Source organism: Prionailurus viverrinus, chromosome C1 (assembly GCF_022837055.1).
Source record: "Prionailurus viverrinus isolate Anna chromosome C1, UM_Priviv_1.0, whole genome shotgun sequence".
NCBI classification, from domain to species: Eukaryota; Metazoa; Chordata; class Mammalia; order Carnivora; family Felidae; genus Prionailurus; species Prionailurus viverrinus.
In genome coordinates, this window is record NC_062568.1 from 136,269,203 (window position 1) to 136,288,266 (window position 19,064).

At 37.2% G+C, this 19,064-nt stretch overlaps 1 protein-coding gene across 3 annotated transcripts in view; it reads right to left on the reverse strand.

The window, feature by feature from the left end:
- The window catches only part of BTBD8 (BTB domain containing 8), a 122,592-nt gene extending 108,371 nt beyond the window's left edge, over positions 1-14,221 (reverse strand). For 2 of the 3 annotated variants that reach the window (XR_007154974.1, XM_047872146.1), the window contains exons 1-2: positions 13,876-14,221; positions 8,913-9,110 (exon numbers count right to left, since the gene is read on the reverse strand). Coding sequence is in view for 2 of the 3 variants with exons in the window: in XM_047872146.1 (XP_047728102.1) it covers positions 8,913-9,110; positions 13,876-14,024 (347 nt within the window). In the remaining variant the exon portion in view is untranslated. The remainder of the gene's footprint in view (positions 1-8,912; positions 9,111-13,875) is intronic. The other variant, XM_047872147.1, reaches the window with a different exon arrangement.
- Positions 14,222-19,064: the final 4,843 nt, after the last annotated feature.

Below are 19,064 nucleotides of genomic sequence, written 5' to 3' on the forward strand. Positions count from 1 at the left end.
AACCACCCAAAACTGAATCAGGTGACTCCAAAAATTTGAACAGACCAATTACCAACTATGAAATTAAACCAGTAATCAAAAAACCCCCCACAAACAAAAGTCCAGGATCAGATGGCTTTACAGGGGAATTCTACCAAACACTTAAAGAACAGTTAATACCTGTTCTTCTCAAACATTTCCAAAAAACAGAAGAGAAAGGAAAACTTCCAAATTCATTCTATGAGGCTAACATTACCCTGATACAAAAACCAGATAAAGACACAAGAAAAGAAAAACTATAGGTCAATATGATTAATATAGATGCAAAAGTTTAACAAAATATTAGCAAACCAAATTCAACAATGCATTAAAAAATTATTCATCATGATCAAGAGGGATTTATTCTTGCAACTCAATCAACATGATACATCACATCAACATGAGAAAAAATAAAAAACATTTGATCATTTGAATAGATGCAGAAAAAGCATTTAAAAAAATACAACATCCATTCACAATAAAAACCCTCAACAAAGTAGGAACAGAGGGAACATTACCTCAACATAATAAAGGCCATATATGAAAAATCCACAACTAATATCAACCTCAATGGGAAAAAACTGAGAGCTTTTCCTCTATGGTCAGGAACAAAACAGGGATATACATTCTCACCACTGCTACTTAACATAGTTCTGGAAGTCCTAGCCTCAGCTATCAGACAACAAAAAGAAAAGGCATCCAAATTGGCAAGGAAGAAGTCAAACTTTCAATATTTGCAGATGACATGATACTCTATATAAAAAACCCGAAAGCCTCCACCAAAAAACTACTAACTAATAAATGAATTCAGTAAAGTAGCAGGATACAAAATCAATGTACAGAAATCTGTTGCATTTCTATACACTAATAATGAAGCAGCAGAAAGAGAAATTAAGAAAACAATCCAATTTACAATTGTACCCAAAATAATAAAATACCTAGGAATAAACTTATCCAAGGAGGTGAAAGACCTATACACTAAAAACTATAAAACATCGATGAAAGAAACTGAAGATAACACAATGAAATGGAAATATATTCCATGCTCATTGGGGTACGTGGGTGGCTCAACTGAATGTCCAATTCTTGATTTCAGCTCAGGTTGTGATCCCAGGGTCACGGAATCAAGCTCTGCATGAGGGTCTGCACCAAGTGTGGAGCCTGCTAAGAATTGTTTCTCTCCCTCTGCCCCCTCCCCTATTTGTGCACTCTCTCTCACAAAAAAAAAAAAAAAAAAAAGTGCATATATACATATGTATATATGTATAACTATGTATATGTATGTATATGTGTGTATACACAAACTCAACGCCAAAAAAACAAATATTCCCATTAAAAAATGGGCAGAGGAGGGGCGCCTGGGTGGCTCAGTCGGCTGACCGTCTAACTTCAGCTCAGGTCATGACCTTGCAGTTCGTGAGTTCGAGTCCCATGTCAGACTCTGTGCTGACAGCTCGGAGCCTGGAGCCTGCTTCAGATTCTATGTTTCCCTCTCTCTCTGCCCCTCCCCTGCTCACGCTCTGTCCCTCCCTCTCTCTCAAAAATAAATAAACATAAAAAAAAAATAAAACCAAAAACTGGGCAGAGGAACTGAGTAGACATTTTTCCAAAGAAGACCAATGACCAACATATGAAAAGATAGTCAATTGCACTCATCATCAGGGAAATGCAAATCAAAACCATTAATTAGCTATCACCTCACAACTGTCAGATGGCTATAATCAAAAACACAAGAAACAAGTGTTGGTGAGGATATAGAGAAAAAGGAACCCTCGTGCATTATTGGTAGGAACACAAACTGGTACAGCCACTGTGGAAAATAGTACCGAGGTTCCTCAAAAAATTAAAAATAGAATTACTAAATGATCCAGTAATTCCACTACTGGGTATTTACCTGAAGAATACAAAAACACTAACTGGAAAAGATTATATGCACTCATATGTTAACTGTAGCATTATTTACAAGAGCCAAATTATGGAAGCAACCCAAGTGTCCATCAATAAATGAATGGATAAAGAAGATGTGGTATATATATATATATATATAGATGTATATATATATATATATATATATATATATATATAATGAAATATTACTCAGCCATAAAAAAAGAATGAAATCTTGCCAGCTGCAATGACATGGATGGATCTAGAAGACAGAATGCTAAGGGAAGTAAGTCTGCCAGAGAAAGACAAATACCATGATTTCACTCATATGTGGAAATTAAGAAACAAAACAAAACAGAGACAAACCAAAAAGCAGATTCAACTATAGAGAACAAACAGATGGTTAGCAAAGGAGAGGTGGGTGAGGGAATGGGTGAAATATGTGAAGGGGATTAAGAGTACACCTATCATGATGAACACTGAGTATTGTATAGAATTGCTGAATCACTGTATTGTACACCTGAAACTTATATACTACTGTATGTTAAATATACTAGAATTAAAATTAAAAATTCTTAACATATTTTTTTTTTAAGTAAGAAAAAAGAAGAAATGAGGAAGACTGACTTGGGGGGTGTCTATAGATGACCGACTAGTGGTATAGACTGCCAAGATGAGATTCAAAGAAAGGCAGTTTAGGAAGATGGGAGAGAGAAAGACATAAAGGTAGCAATTAAGTATTCAAGTGTTTTAAAGTGCACCTGGGAATTGGCTTTATTCAGGTATGCTGAGGCCAGATGATTAGGAAATGAATGCCATTGAAAAAAAATAGTTTGTAATTTATAATCCCCAAGCAGAGAGAGACACACCCCAACCAGGAATGGCCACATAGAGAAGCAATAGGGTTGGTCTGGAGGCTGAAGGAGGGAGATGCAAAGGCACAGGCAGAACCCTTTTCTCTTGTTTTCTGAGGGAAGGCATGGGTGACATAAGATAAGCAGCTGAAGGAGCTTAATATTAGATAGTTTGAATAATCGGAATTGGGGGTGGGGAGGATGGGGGGCTCTGGGCTATAAGGGTGACCTTTAGTTTTCTGATACTTTGCCATGGGAAGATTAGGGCAGAGGAATATTGCCTTTTGGAGTATAAGAATCAGATAAAGGAGGTAGGTGTTGAAATGGATTCAGGATTACTTGGTGTGCTCACAGGAATTACCTAACCCTGGGAGGAGCAATCTCTCCCCAGTGAGGCCGCAGATGTCAGAACATCAATAATACAGAAAATATAGTTAAATATAGGTAATACAACAAAACACCTATCCCACCCACTTCCAGCCCTACTAGTATAAGAAATATGAGAGAGAAAATAACCACTACCTGACAAAGCTGCAGGGGAAATAAAATCTTTTCTTCTGTGCTATTCTATGTGTTTACCTTACTGACAAGTTATCTTAGCATCCCCCAGTTATTGATGGTAAACTGAAAATTCAAAGGTCATGCCTCTTAAAAAAAAAAAAAAAAACAATGGAATAAACAGTTGAAGTGTGAAAAAAGAAAGTTCTTTCCTCTTTTTTTTCCTCACACACACATGCACACACACAAACATATATACACTCTGACAACTATAACAGGGTAAGTCTTCTTGGGAAATCAAAGATTTTTAAGACACTAAGTTGAATTTTAACCATGAGGTCATGAAGCAAGAACTATGTTCCACTGCTAATTGTTTGAACCACATATGATGCCACTGTATATAAAACCATATTTCAAAGGCTGCATTTCCCACTCTAAAGTGCATAATACCAAAGGACTCTACAATGAGTAGCAATATAACAATACTTCAAAATTTTTATTGTTTATCTAAAAAGAAAGAATGTGTGATAAAGTCACTAATAAGGACTGAATTTCATAAGTAAAAATTGTAAAGATTATTTTTCAGAAGTTTTACTAAAAACTAATCTCAATATTTTACATTATAATCCTCTCCTTACACTTTAATTAATATAGAGAAATTCCAATGCAATCTGCTAAAAAAAAAATGGAAGGGGTACATCACAAGCATTTTCTATGTGCAAAATACTATACAAAATACCACTGAGCATGTTCACATCCATGAGATGATCTAATTTCAAGGAGCTTACATAACCACAGACATATATGACTAACCTAATACAAAACAAAATGTGATTAAGTGCTTAAAATAGAGAGGCCTGTGAAGTGCTGTGAAGCACAAAGCCATCTACTCCAACCTCCTTGTTCTAAATATGAGAAAACTGAGGCTCAAAGAAATCATAACATAAGATAATGCACAGCCCAAAGGCAGATCTCTGCTTTGCTGCCAAGTCCGGTGCCTCCTCCACTCTACCCATGCTGTCTCTCAATCTTTTTATCTATCACTTCCAATGACAATAAATACAGGAAAACATTGATGTAGTTTCCTCCTTTCTCTGATATATAAAAATTTAACAGATCCCATGCATCTCATTTAAACATGCACTCAAGGGGCGCCTGGCTGGCACAGTCAGTAGAGCATGCAATTCTTGACCTAGGGATTTTGATTTTGAGCCCCATGCTGGATCCATTTTTTTTTTAAATAAAATAATAAACTTCCATACAAGAAATGTATCATGTCATAGGGCCAACTACTATAAACACTTATTAAAATATATTCAGTGCTTACTATATGCCAAACCACTATGCTAAGTGCTTTATAAGCATCTCATTTAACCCTCACAATAACACTCTGAGGTAGATATTGTTATGTCCATTTTTCACATGAGGAAACTAACAGTAAGTGATTAGTCAAAGTTCACACAGTTAGAAGTGGTATACCTGGCTTGACTACAGAGCCTGCTCTTATGACAATACCACTATACCACATAATAGAACAAAAAAAGTATACATTTTAAAACCAGTAGTCAGAACTCAATGATGAGCCTATGATCTATATTAAAAAATGATACTGATTTTTTAAACTGCACTTAAAGTATCTGTTTAAATTATGTCATACTATTCTTACACACAGGGTGAGTCAAGGTTAGGCAATTTTCCATTTATGCTTATAGGAGTTTCATATAAGAAACTCTGAAATAATAAAAAAATCAGATCATTCAAGCATGTCAGAGCATAAAAAGAAAAAAAGTAAGCCAAATCACACAAATACACTTAAAATTTAATTACCCAAAAAGAATTTTCTACACTAAAGTCAATATGATTTGGATCACAGGCAAAATGTATGTCAGCAAATAAAGACTAGCATCAAAAAACACTTAGGATCCAGGACATAAAAACACAAAAATCCAACTTCGATTTCTCACAAAAGTCAAACTGACATTAAGAACAGACATACAGAACAACAGAATAGAATCAAGAGACCAGAAATAAACCCTAACATTTACATGTGTATTATTAGTTCAGGCTACCATGACAAAATATGGTAATGGATTATGATTTAGGAGCCAGATTGGCTTAAACAACACAAATTTATTTCTCACAGTTCTGGTGGCTGGAAATGCAAGATGAGGGAGCCACCATGGTTGGATTCCAGTAAGAATTCCCCTCACAGCTTGTAGTCAGTCGCTTTCTTACTGTGTTCTCACACGGTACAGAGAGAAAACAAGCTCTCTGGGGTCTCTTCTGTTAAGGGCATTACTACAGTCTTGAGGTGGGACCTTCATGACCTCACCTAAATCCAATTACCTCCCAAAAGCACAATCTCCAAACACCATCACCTTGGTGGTTAGGGTTTCAATATATGAATTTGAGGGGAAACAATTCAGTCCATAACAGTGGGCAAGTGATTTTCAACGAGAGTACACAGACAATCTATTAGGGAAAAAATAGTCTCTTTAAAAATGGTGCTGGAACTAGATATCCACACACAAAGGAATGAATTTGGACCCTTTCTTTACATTATACACAAAAATTAACTCAAAATGGATCACAGACCTAATGTAAGAGCTAAAAGCATAAAACCATAAAATTCTTAGAAGAAAATATAAGAATAAATCTTTGTAACCCTGGATTAGGCAATGGTTTCTCATTTATAACATACCAAAAGCACAAGTGACAAACAAAAAATTAGATAAACTAGGCTATATTAAAATCCAAAACAAAAAATAAATAAAAATAAATAAAATAAACAAAATCCAAAACTTCTGTGTTGCAGATGACACCATGAAGAAAGTAAAAAGACAACCAATACAATGGGAGAAAATGTCTGCAAGTCATGTGTCTGATAAGAGCCTAATAGCCAGAACATATAAAGAATGCTTATAATTCAATAATAGACAAATAACCCGTTGAAAAAAATGGACAAAGGATGTGAATAGACAGTTCTCTAAAGAACATATAATATGGCAAACAAACACAAGAAATATGCCAACATCATTAGCCATCAGGGATATACAAATGAATATGAGGTACCACTTAATGTTCCCTAGGACGTTTATAATAAAAAAGAAGATAATAACATGTGTTACAAGGATGTGGAGAAACTGCAATCCTCCACATTGCCAGTCGCAATGTAAAACAGTATGGCCTCTTTAGGAAAAGAATCCAGCAGTTCCTCAAAAAGTTAAACAGAGTTGCCATATGACCTATAATTCCACTCCTAGGTATATACCTAAGAGAAATGAAAACAGGTTCACACAAAAATTGGCATGCAAATGTTCACTGCAGCATTAGTCATAATAGTCCCAAAGTAGAAACAATATAAATATTCACCAACTGATAAATGGATAAACAAAACATGGTATAGGCATACAATGGAGTATTATTTGGCAATTTAAAAAAATGAGGTAGTGATTCATGCAACTAAGCTGAAACTTGAAAACATCATGGTTAGTGAGATAATCTAGTCACAAAACCCCACAAATTTTATGATTCTATATCTGTGAGAAGTCCAGAATAGGCAAATCCACAGACACAAAAAGTAGATTAGTGTTGCCTCGGGCAGGAGGGTGAGGGAATGGACAGTGATACCTAATGGCTATGGGGTTTCTTTTGGGGATGTTGAAAACACTCTAAATCATGGATATGGCTGTACACCTCTGTGTGAATACTAAAACCACTGAATTTTACACTTTAAATAGGTGGATTATATCTGTGGTATATGAATTATATCCCAATAAAGCTATTCTTAAAAACTGGTAATTGACAAATTTGTAGTACAATACAATGATGTCATTGCCAGTATTGGCTTTAAACTTAGTTCCACATTTACTTGTCATCATTAAGCACTCAAATCAAGAACCTACTAACCAGTGCATACATTGCCCTTTACACAGAGCCCTGCCCATAACCGGGCACAATAAACACCTGCTGAATAAGTATATGTGAGGGGTGGTGTGACAGAAAACCACTAAAATATCATTTAGAACAATATCCAACTTCCATATATTAGAAAAAGGGAAGAAATGGGAGGGCAGGATTTAAAAAACTGAAATGAAATACAAATAAACACTTCAAGATTTAAAAACATAAAAAACTTAGTGAATTTTTATGGTGCTTATTACGTCCCAGACATTTTACATCTGAGAAAATTCCAGGCACAGAGGGATTAAGTTTGAGGCACACAGCTACCAAATGGCAGAGTAGAGAATTTAAACTCAGGCATTCTAGCCTTAGAGTCCATGTCATTTAAATGTCATGAAGACTAAGAGATATAATTTTGAGGAACTACATTAGAAAATACTTCTCTCCTGGATACATTTAGCAAAAATGAATGTCAAATAATCACACATATGAGCATAAAATAATAAGGCATCAAAATGAAATTCTATTCAATTAGAATGGGGATTAAACTAATTTCTCCCATTATTTAGCTGATGAAATCTCTAAGTTCAGCAAACACAAGTCCCCAAAATTACAAATCAGTTCAATGGACATTCTATTTTCAAAAATTTTGACCATGCACAAGCCATAAGAATAAACAGTTATGGGGAGCCTGGGTGGCTCAGTCAGTTAAGCACCCAAGTTCGGCTCAGGTCATGATTTCGCAGTTCATGAGTACAAGCCCCACTGACAGCTCAGAGCCTGGAGCCTGGAGCCTGCTTAAGATTCTGTATCTCCCTCTCTGCTCCTCAGAGAGTCTGTCTGTCTCTTTCTCTCTCTCAAAAATAAACATTAAAAAAAAAAAAAAAGAATAAAAGGTTATGATCTTATATTTTTACAAACATAATCCATTTAAAGCTTTGCATACCAATAATACAGAAGTCAGTAGGGGCACTTGGGTGGCTCAGTTGGTTAAATGTCTGACTTCAGCTCAGGTCATGATTTCACAACTCATGAATTCAAGCCCCGTGTCGAGCTCTATGCTGACAGCTCAGAGCCTGGAGCCTGCTTCAGATTCTGAGTCTCCCTCTCTCTCTGCCCCTCCCCCTCTCACACTCTGTCTCTCTCTGTCTCTCTCTCTCAAAAATAAACATTAAAAAAAATCAAATACACATATATATAAATGGTTATATAAGTATATATAAATTTATATATTGTAAGAATATATAGCAATGGTTCTCAATAGGGGGATAATTCCACCCTCAAGAGGACATTCAGTGATGTCTGGCAGGCATTTTGGTTCTCACAACTTGGGGATAGAGGGAACTCAGGAAGGGTGCTACTGGCATCCAGGGGCCAGAGGACAGGGATGCTGCTAAACATCCTAAACTGCACAGCACAGCCCCCACAAGAGAATCACCCAACCCAAAATGTCAATAGAGACACTGTCCAAAAACCCTGGCAAGGAGTAACTCACTTGAATTACCAGAGAACACACCATTTCTCCTCTTTCAGGCTCAATCTCAAATTAGTACTTAGTCTTTTCTAATACTAAGGCTCTAATACTCTAATACTAATATTTAGCCTCTACTAATACTAATTACTAAGATAATTTGGAATTTAAATGAAAAGATTTTTCTTAGGTTATAAAACAGATATGAAATATGTTTAAAAGATAAACAATTATATATTAGACTTAAATATAAGAGGAAAAAAGATAAAGAAAGCACTTACTGTAAAAATGTTCTAAATTCTGAAGTTTCAAAGTTCTCTACAACAACAGGCTCATGATTTGTTAAATTATCTGATGTCTGTCCAATAGTATGAAAATAGAAGTCAGGAACCCTTGCTAAAAGGACTGCTTTGTGTGCTTTGAACAAAGTATAACCTATGGAGAAAATAACATCTGTATGGATTTCTTCCATTAGGAGCCTGTAATGAATAAAAAGAAACCATAGTTTAATTAGTGATGCTCAGAAATATATAACATACGCATTTTTATAAAATAACTTTTTAAAATAATTCAAACTAAAAATTACAGAGATAAGTAACACAATAAAAATAGGTTAACATGAAAAGGAGTTTGTTCTTAGTTCATTCCAAAGAACACCGTTTAATATTAGCTTTGAATCTAATTTTCTGAAATTTATAGTGAAAACAAAGGTAATTATACCAAAAACAATAGGACTTTTAGAAAATTTCTTTTTAATTCTTTCTGGTAATAATAAAATTTATCTCCTGCTATTTATGTCGATTTTCCTTAAAAATTTACCTACTTTAGACTTATTTCAGAAAAAGAACACAAAGTAGTATTGTCACGGACTATTGAAAAGAATCAATTTTTTAAAATCTTACTAAAAGAAGCAAAGAAAGTAAAATGTCAACAACACATGCAAACCAAATATAACAATAGACAATCCAGATTAGAAACTGGTACATTTTGTTCCAACTATTGTTAAATACCAAGTCTGAAAAGGCAGGCTTGGCCATCAAGAATGTGACATTTAAGCCCTTTTCCATTTTTTTCCTCACACAAATAGAACCATGCTCTAACCTATTATTAAAATGGGCTCCTGGGGTAACCCACTGAAATCCCTTTATTAACACAGACATAGTTGTTGTAAAGCCCACTGATTACATGTCAAGTGATGGAAGAACAGAAATCAGCATCATAATACTGTCATAATCTTTTGTCCCTGTGAAAACTATACATTTCTACTCTAAATACTAATACTTCCTATTACTGTATCATTATGCTCAGCAAGGTATGTATTCTCAGGGGATTTCCGTATTGCAGGATATAACTGGCAATCACACCGGTACACTACGGGAGGTACAAGTAATGGATATACATATCCATTACAGTGAAAGCTTCGAATGTTACCATTGACACTCACATTCCTCCAAGACCAAGTTAATGGCTCCTTCCTCTGATTCCAACACACTTGGTGCATACCTTTATTATAGCACTTGTCATTGCAGCATTATTTGTATGTGTCTTTCTCTCTACTAGACAATAAACTCTCCAAAGGCAAAAACTGTATATTTAGTATGTAGAGCTCAGTATCTGCTTGTTGAATTTTGTTGTATTTTGCCCTAAACAAAACAAATGCTTCAGAGCACAACTTTCAGAACCTTGGAAACAATGAGCAGACAGAAGCATTTTAGACAATATTTTCATCAATATATCATTTTCATAAGTGGTTTTTAAAGTTATGCAAAAACAGGGGCGCCTGGGTGGCTCAGTCAGTTGGGCATCTGACTTTAGCTCGGGTCATGGTCTCGTGGCTCTTGAGTTCCGGCCCCGTGTCAGGCTCTGTGCTGACAGCTTGGAGCCTGGAGCCTGCTTGGATTCTGTGTCTCCCTCTCTCTCTCTCTCTGACCCTCCCCCCACTCGCACTCTGTCTCTCTCTGTCTCTCAAAAATGAATAAACGTTAAAAAAATTTTTTTAATTAAAAAAATAATAAAGTTAGGCGAAAATGTATTTGTCTCTCAAACATTAATTAAAAAAATTGTACAAATACTCAATTTGTTCCTTCCTCCCACCCACCTTCTCTCCATCCTACACTCATCCTCAAGTGAATAAGGAAACAATGCAGCTAGTAGCCATATAACCATCACTAGGGTATCTGCCTTGTTCATAATATATGCTCATAAGTATTTGTTAAATTAAAAAATTTAATGTGTTTAAAAATTGTTAATATGGAAATATAGTGCTTTTTTTTTTTTTTTTTTACAAAACCATATCAGTTACAAGTATATATTGTGTGTTAAAAGTAACAGAATTATCTGACTCAGACTGGCTTAACCATTAAAGGGGGTTTATTGGCTCATCTAATAGCAAAGTCTAGAGGAAGGACAGGTTGGAACAAAGCTTCAACCATGTCAAGGCCCAGCTTCTTTCTATGTCATTTCTCTGCCAACTATGCATTAACCTATCTAGTGCATTTTGGACTGCTGATTATCACTAAAAATTTCCTGAACATGTACTATGTACCAAGCACTGTGGACAGATAATGACTAAAACATCATATGTGCATTCAAGAATTTTACTGAATAGCAGGGAAGACGGGTCTGAAAACTACAGAGTGTGATGTATTCAATAACACAAATAAGTTTTTTTCTAAATTTTTTTTTAACGTTTATTAATTTTTGAGACACAGAGCGACACAGCACGAACAGGTGAGGGTCAGAGAGAGAGGGAGACACAGAATCTGAAACAGGCTCCAGGCTCTGAGCTGTTGGCACAGAGCCTGATGTGGGGCTCGAACTCACAGACCACTAAATCATGACCTGAGTTGAAGTCAGGCACTTAACCAACTGGGCCACCCAGGCGCCCCAGTAAATTTTTTTCAAAGACAGACATGAAAGAAGACCTTACAGAGGACAAAAAAAAAAAAAAAAAAAAAAAAAGGCATTTTAAAGATCAAGTAAGAGTTGGTCAGGGGAACAAGGCAAGGTCACAGAGAGTTCTTGGCTCCACATTCCTTGCTAAGGTATGTGTGAGTATGGAGTTACAAACTGGTCAGCAGAGAGTACTGAGGGGCTGAGAAGTCACAAATGAAGCTGCAGATAAATAAGAGGCAAAGAGTTTAACTCTGTGTTACAGTTGAAGGGGCATCAAATGACTTAAAACATAGACAAATTCATATTTATCTATGATGAATCTATGAATCATCTATGAATAGATGATATCATAATATCATCTATTAGTTGTGTAGAAGAGGAGTTTATTGGTTGTGAAAAAGAGGAAGTAGGGGGAAATGAGAACGAAGATGAGGAAATTGCTGCACAACAGATCCTCAACAGATCACTCAAATGTCACCTTAAAAAGCCTTCCCCAAACTCACCCCAGTCCCCATCACCTTTGTTTGGCTATTATCTCTCTTACTAGAGTGTAAGCACAGCACCAAAGCCATGTCTTATTAATCTTTGATTCTTCAGTACCTAGCACAAATCTAGGTACATGGTGGGTGCTAGATACTTCATTAATATTTGCCGAATAAATCCATTATATTGCTGTGCTTGAAAAAGATTAATTTGGCACAGCAATTAAGGTGGCTGGGTGTACATACGAAGTTTTTCATTTAAAAAGTCGGCGGGGGGGCGGGGGGCACCAGGTTGGCACCATCAGTTAAGTGTCTGACTCTTGATCTCTCGACTTAGGTTATGACCTCAGAGTTTGTGAGTTGGGAGTCCAACATCCAGGGCTGACGGCATAGAGCCTGCTTGGATTTTGTCTCTCCTCTCTGCCCCTCCCCTACTTGTGCTCTCGTATGCGCACGTGCGCTCTCTCTCTCAAAATAAATAAACTTAAAAAAAAAAAAAGAATTAAACAAACAAAAGAACTGCTACATCTATTTTTATTTGCCTGTAACAGGAACTTGGGAGTTCAGGGTCCTATCCTTAATTATTCCTAGGATAAGCATAGATTGTTCACTTGCTATACCTTAATTTCATTTTCTTTATATAGACATGTTATCTTCCTTAAATTCCTGACACCTTAAGCCAGGAGAATAAAGCCACTAAAGGGAAGGAATGCCTCATCCTTACAGATTTACCCTAGAAACGGAACAACTTCATTTTTCCACCAATTACATTAATCCCCCACTGGTGGAGTCAAAGCAGCATCTTTGGCAGACAGGCCCAAATTAAAAGGGAATTTTCTTTTACTTTATAGAAAGCTCAGCTTATAGCTGCTGGAGCCTTAAGTGTGGGCAACAGAAAGCACTTTTTAAAATGTAGAATGCTGCACAACAGTTGGTTATTAGTGGTAATTATGTTTACTCTAGTTCAGTTCTTAAAGTGTAACCTAGGCCAGCAGCATCACCATCACCTGGGGCCTCATTAGAAATGCAAAAGCTCTATCCCAGACCAACTGAATGAGTACTAGGGTCTGGGACCTAGTAAATCTAAATTTTAACAAGTCCTCCAGGTGATTCTGCTGCACACTGAAGCTCAGGAATCACTTTCGGTGGAAATGGCAATTGGCTAGGGTACATTCCTAAGCTTCATTTTCTTTATAAACTGCGATGTCATTACCTGGATTCACCAAAGCCTGAGTTAAGGTTCATAACAACCCACCATTTGCTTGGGCCCTCATGGGAGCTGGGAGTTGCTGGGAGCTGTAGAGTGTTCTAGGCAGAGAGTGGAAGCTGGGTTGCAATCGGGAAGTATTTTGATGTAAGCATTTCTGGTAAATTGTTTAAAGAGAGCTCAGAAGAAAGTGACCTCCAGGGCTACACTAATTGTTCTATTTTTCCTTAATCTAAGTAAATATTCATTTTCCTACCGGATTTTATCATTTTTCTGAAACTGTTTAAGGTTTTTTTTGTTTTGTTTTGTTTTTAAGTGTACGTTTCAGGACCATGAAATCTGGATCCAACACCACCTTAGCGATAGGTCTTTCAAGACACTAAGCCTGCTCGTGTTATTTCGGCATAGACTGGTGCCGCACGTAACTATGATGATAATTTTGGCTTCCTTTTTGTATCTGGTACATAGTCTCCGAGGTGCTCGGGACTGGTTTTTTAGGGCGAGCCAACGGCTCTGTAGCGAGGAGACTGGTACACGTCCCTCAAAAGCCTGAGGCGAGGAGAACGAGGAGAGGAGGGATGGAGAGGCAGAGAAGGAGCCACTGGGGCGGAGATGGATGCCTTAACAACTGAGGCAGCCAGGGTTCCCGCCTCCTCCTACCTGAGCAGATCCTGGCTGAGCTGCTCCGATATCACCGCCTTCAGTCGGCGCCGCTCACAGGGCCCCTTCTTTTGCAACCCCTTACTGCAAACTCCAGGGGACCTCAGAAGTACCACGGGCGTCGCGCTCCCCTCCCCACAGCGGGCCATGTCCCACAAAGGTACGGCGGCGCCCCGCAGGCCCAGTACTGGCTCTCAATTCCCGGCTGTGGAAGAAAGGGGCGTTTCCGACCCAACGCTCCTCTCCTACCCGAATCCGCCCCTCAGGGAAAGGTTGACGCCTCTGGTCCGTTTGCACACGGTCCCCTACAGCGGCCGGACAGCTCTCTAGGGCATTCTCAGAGGCCGGCGCCTGCACGTGACCCAGGAAGGGTGTGCGCAGGCGTAGTAGCTCTGTTTACTTCGGCCGGCGGGCACCCCGCCCCGATTGCCCAGGGATCAAACCATCTCCCGGGATAACCAATCTGTGCGACTCCTTGTCCTCTTCCTCTTTGCGCTGCGGGTGGTGCTAGCCATTCATTTTATTGGATGTTTCATTGCGAGCTGAGTTCAAATGAACCTGCGCGCTTTTCCACATTATGTCTTCCTGGGATGTCAGAGCTTTTTTTTTTCCAGGAAAGAACAGGTAGATGAGACCTTTCCTGTAGCGAGTCACGCTCCCTCGCTTTGTTGTTTTGAGCAAGAAAAACGGGATGTGAGGAGTAGGGAAAGAACTTCGTAAAATCAGCAAGAGGTTAGAACATTCATGAATCCCCTGAAAAGGTGTATACAACGTCTAAAAGACCGCCATCGCTTTCTAATCCAAGGAGTGGCTCATATAACCTCTCATGAACTTTAGCTGGGAAATATCAGGTTGTATTCCAGCCCTTTGCATATAAAGCCATAATATTTATGACGAGGAAGTGAGGAGGTAAGGCTGAAAGAGCAAGGCCTTTAATTGAATGGGGAAGTGAATGGATTGGTGAGGTATAGAATTTTGAATATTTTGCCCTGAAGAAAATAGCTGGATGGATATCATTTTTAAATCTTTTGGTATTTTTAAAAATTATTTTCTCCAAAGGAAGAAGGCTCAATAGTTCTGCTTCATTCAGAAGCTCTGTACAAAGGTATCCTTTATGGTTGCTTGGTTTAAATCAGTTTTCAACGTTTCAGTGGTTATATTTGGTTCTTATGTCTCCTGAGTCTCTTCTAAACAAATACCAAGTATTTGGAAAATGTATGGACCTCGTACCATAAGATTGCGCAAAAAGTAGTCGTTTCTCCGAATAATGCCCCTTTCAGATATTCAGACACATTAATTATGAAAAGAATAACTGTTTAGTGGATTCTTAATCACACGTGTAGTATGAAGAATGCCAAAGATAATACAAAAATAGCTAATGTTTATTGAATGCTTATTAGGTGAGGGAACTGCTCTACTTGGTTTATATACATTAACTCAATCTTTGCAACCACCACTTAGGTAGGTACTACTATGAGCCTAATCTACAGGTGAGGAAGTTGAGGCATGACAAGATAGGGCAAGGTCACACAGCCAGTATAGTGGTGGCCTAGATGTTAAAACTTAGACTAGCACCCAACTCTTCCCTTCAAAGTCCTGCAAAATTTCTACCATGTCCCTTTATCATCCAGTGAAGTAATATTCCAGCACTTTTATTATGCACAATTATGTTTATTATTAACTCACTGGTTGGAAAAGGATGACAGACTGGTTTCCAGTTCATGTAATTTAATTCTCTTAAAACACCTTAGGCAATTGACTACATGAAATGATAAAAGAAAAAGTCCACCTTTAAAAAGCAAAACTCTCATCACCATTGGAGAATTTTAAAGCATTATTTTTATTTTAATTAATTCCGGCTGTGAAGTTATTTATACCTTAATGTGAGAGAAATTATCTGATTTTTTTTTTCCTGAAAGACATTTAGGAAGAAAAGAGGATCCTAAGGAACTAGTAATGGGAGCTTTGAAGGTAGACACAGCTAAACACATAAAATTTTGGTTAGGGTTGGCCTTAATTATGATTCTCATGTGTGAAAATTTTAGGTAAAATTGCCTTGGAAGGCAAAAGACTCTTCCAAGGACTACAGTTTCATGAAAGAAAAGTGATTCTTTGGGAGCATTATTTTTCCTTCTTTAATAATGTTTCATGTGAAATATTTCAATTTTTTTTTTTTTAATTTTTAGAGAGAGAGAGCACATATGAGAGGGGGAGAGGGGCAGAGGGAGAGAGAGAATCCCAAGCAGGCTCCACACCTGGTGCAGAGCCCACAAGGGGCTCAATCCCATGACCCTATGATCATGACCTGAGCCAGTATCAAGAGTTGATTGTTCAGCTGAGCCACCCAGGCTCCCTTCATATGAAACATTTCAAACATACAAAGTAAAGAAATTTACTTCACTTTACCCATTTACCAATTTACCCATTACCAAGATTCAACAATTATCACGATTTGGGCATATATGCTTTATGGAGTCTTCTTTCCTTTTGGTCCTTTCTTATATTTTTCCTTCTTTCCTTCCTTCCTTCCTTCCTTCCTTCCTTCCAAAATTTTTTAAAGTAAAGGCACAGACATTAATTTTATTCCTATATACTTCAATATGCACCTCAAAAAAAAATTGATGTTTCCTAACATAAACACATTATACAGCCACTAACATTATTCCTTACAAATTAATAATTCCATTTACTATATAGCCCATTATAAAATTTTCCTAACTGTCCTAAAAAATATCCTTTATAGTTGGATAAAGAATCAGTTTTCAAATGATTCAGAGGTCGCATTTTGTTCTTATGTCTCCTGAGTCTCTTCTAATCTAGAGCAGTTCACTCTCTCATTTTTATCTTCATGCCATTGATGTTGTGGCTGAAGCCTGGCAGACTAAGCTATAGAATAACCCACATTTAAAATTTTACTGTTTGTGTCCTTGTAGTATCACTTGCTATGTCCATTTATACCATACATTTCCTGCAAATATATGTTTCAGAGCCTTGATTAAATTCAGGTTCAATTTTTTAGCAAAAAAAAAAATTTAATAGATGGTATGTTAGTTTTCTATTGATGCTTTAATTACCGAAAATTTAGCGGCTTAAAAACAATACAAATTTTTTACCTTCAGTTCTGTAGGTTGGAAGTTCCACATGTATCTCACTGGGCTAACATCAAGGTGTAGGCAGGACTGGATTCCCTTATGGAGGCTCTAAGGGAGAGTTTCCTTGGTTTTTCAGCTTCTAGAGGCTGCTTATATTCCTTGGCTACTGGCTTCATTTCCCCCTTTTTCCGAGCCAGTAGGTTGAGTCTTTCTCACATTGCATTATTCTGAGATTTTCTTCTGCCTACTCCTTTGCTCTTCTAAGGACTCTTTTGATTATGTGCAGTGCAATTGGATAATCCAGGATAATCTCCCTGTTTTAAGGTCAGCTAATTAGCAACCTTAATTCTATTTACAACCTTAATTCCCCTTTGCCATGTTCTGGGATTAGGACATGGACATCTTTCAGGAGGGTGGGGGCAAGCATAATCCTGCCTACCACAAGTGGTAATTCATTTTGTATCATATCAGGAGTCATATAATGTTTGGTTATCCTCCTTTTAATGTTGCTAAAATGTATCATAGGTTTCATCTGATAATTTTGATAATTCTTGTTTGAACCAACTAGAGATTGCAAAATGATTTTATAATTCTATCATAATCTAAATTTATCTGCTGGACATTTGCTGGAAATCTTCCTTAAAGAAGAACTGTCCCTCATCAGTTAGAAGTATTGGATATCCAGAAAGACATTTCACACTGTAAGGGCAGGATAAATGCTTAATTCTCTTATTTAAATTATCATTTTTCAAAGTAAGGAGTTGGTACCCTTGTTAATTCCAATATGTTCAGTTCATTTTGTTATCTTCATGAACTCATTGATTTTTATAAATTTTATAAATTTTTATAAATTTTTATGAATTCATTTATTATTGTTTTTGATGCTCAAATTGCTTTATCTGGCCCATGGGAGTTCCTTTATATTGGCTCCGATGTCCTTTTGACACATTCTTTAACCTGTGGTAGTATCCTTGCTTTCTGGCACAACCAGATACCAGATACCTTGTTTATTTCCCACTCCAGCTATTCCTCCAAAGAACTACAGTTCCTCCAAAGTGTGGAATGGTAGGTAGAGCCCACAATCTGGGTGCTAAGTGTGCTCACCAATATTGAAGGGCCATGTTGTTTCTAAACAATATAGTTTTATAAGAAAAAAAGTTGCTGGGGCACCTGGGTGACTTAGTTAAACATCTGACTCTTGATTTCATAGCTTGGGTCATGATCTCACAGTCATGAGATCAAGCCCTGCATCAGGCTTGAGCCTGATGGTGCTTGGGATTCTCTCTCTCCCTCTACCCCTCTCCATCTCAAGCATATTCTCTCTCTCTCTCTCTCTCTCTCTCTCTCTCAAAAAAGTTAAATTTAAAGAAATTGCTGAATTTATACTATATCTGATTCAAATTTAACATTATGAGATTTTCAGATTCTTTATAAACTCCATTCTTTTTTTTTTCTTGCACTGAAAAACTCTTGGTTCCTAACAACGTTAACAGAATTACTTATCCAAATGTTCCTATAGAAGTTATTAGAGTTTCATAATAATACGAATATTTCTACTAACAATTAGACTGTGTTCAATTTAAGGTATTTTGCATTATAATGATGGGAATATCGAGTTGGGTGGTTACTATAGAACTACTATTTGTGTCCTCCCCAAATTCATACATGGAAATCTGATCCCCAATGTGATAGAATTCGGAGTTGGAGCCTTTAAGAAGTGATCAGGTCATAAGGGTAGAGCCCTCATGTATGAGATTAGTTCTGTTATAAAAGTGACCCAGAGAACTCCCTTGCCCCTTTCACCATGGGAGGACACAGTGAGAAGACAGCTGTTTACACATCAGGAAGCAAGGTCTTATAAGACACCAAATGTGTCAGTCCATTGATCTTGGACTTTGCAGCTTCTAGAACTATAAGAAATAAATGTTGGTTGTTTAAGCCACCCATAGTATTTTTGTTACAGCACCCTGAACTGACTAAGGCAGTGACGATTATAAAATATCACTTACTCATCTCCTTTCTTCAGTAAGAAATGCATGGAAATTATCTCAAACCAATATTTAGGGGCACCTGGGTGGCTCAGTGGGTTAAGCATCT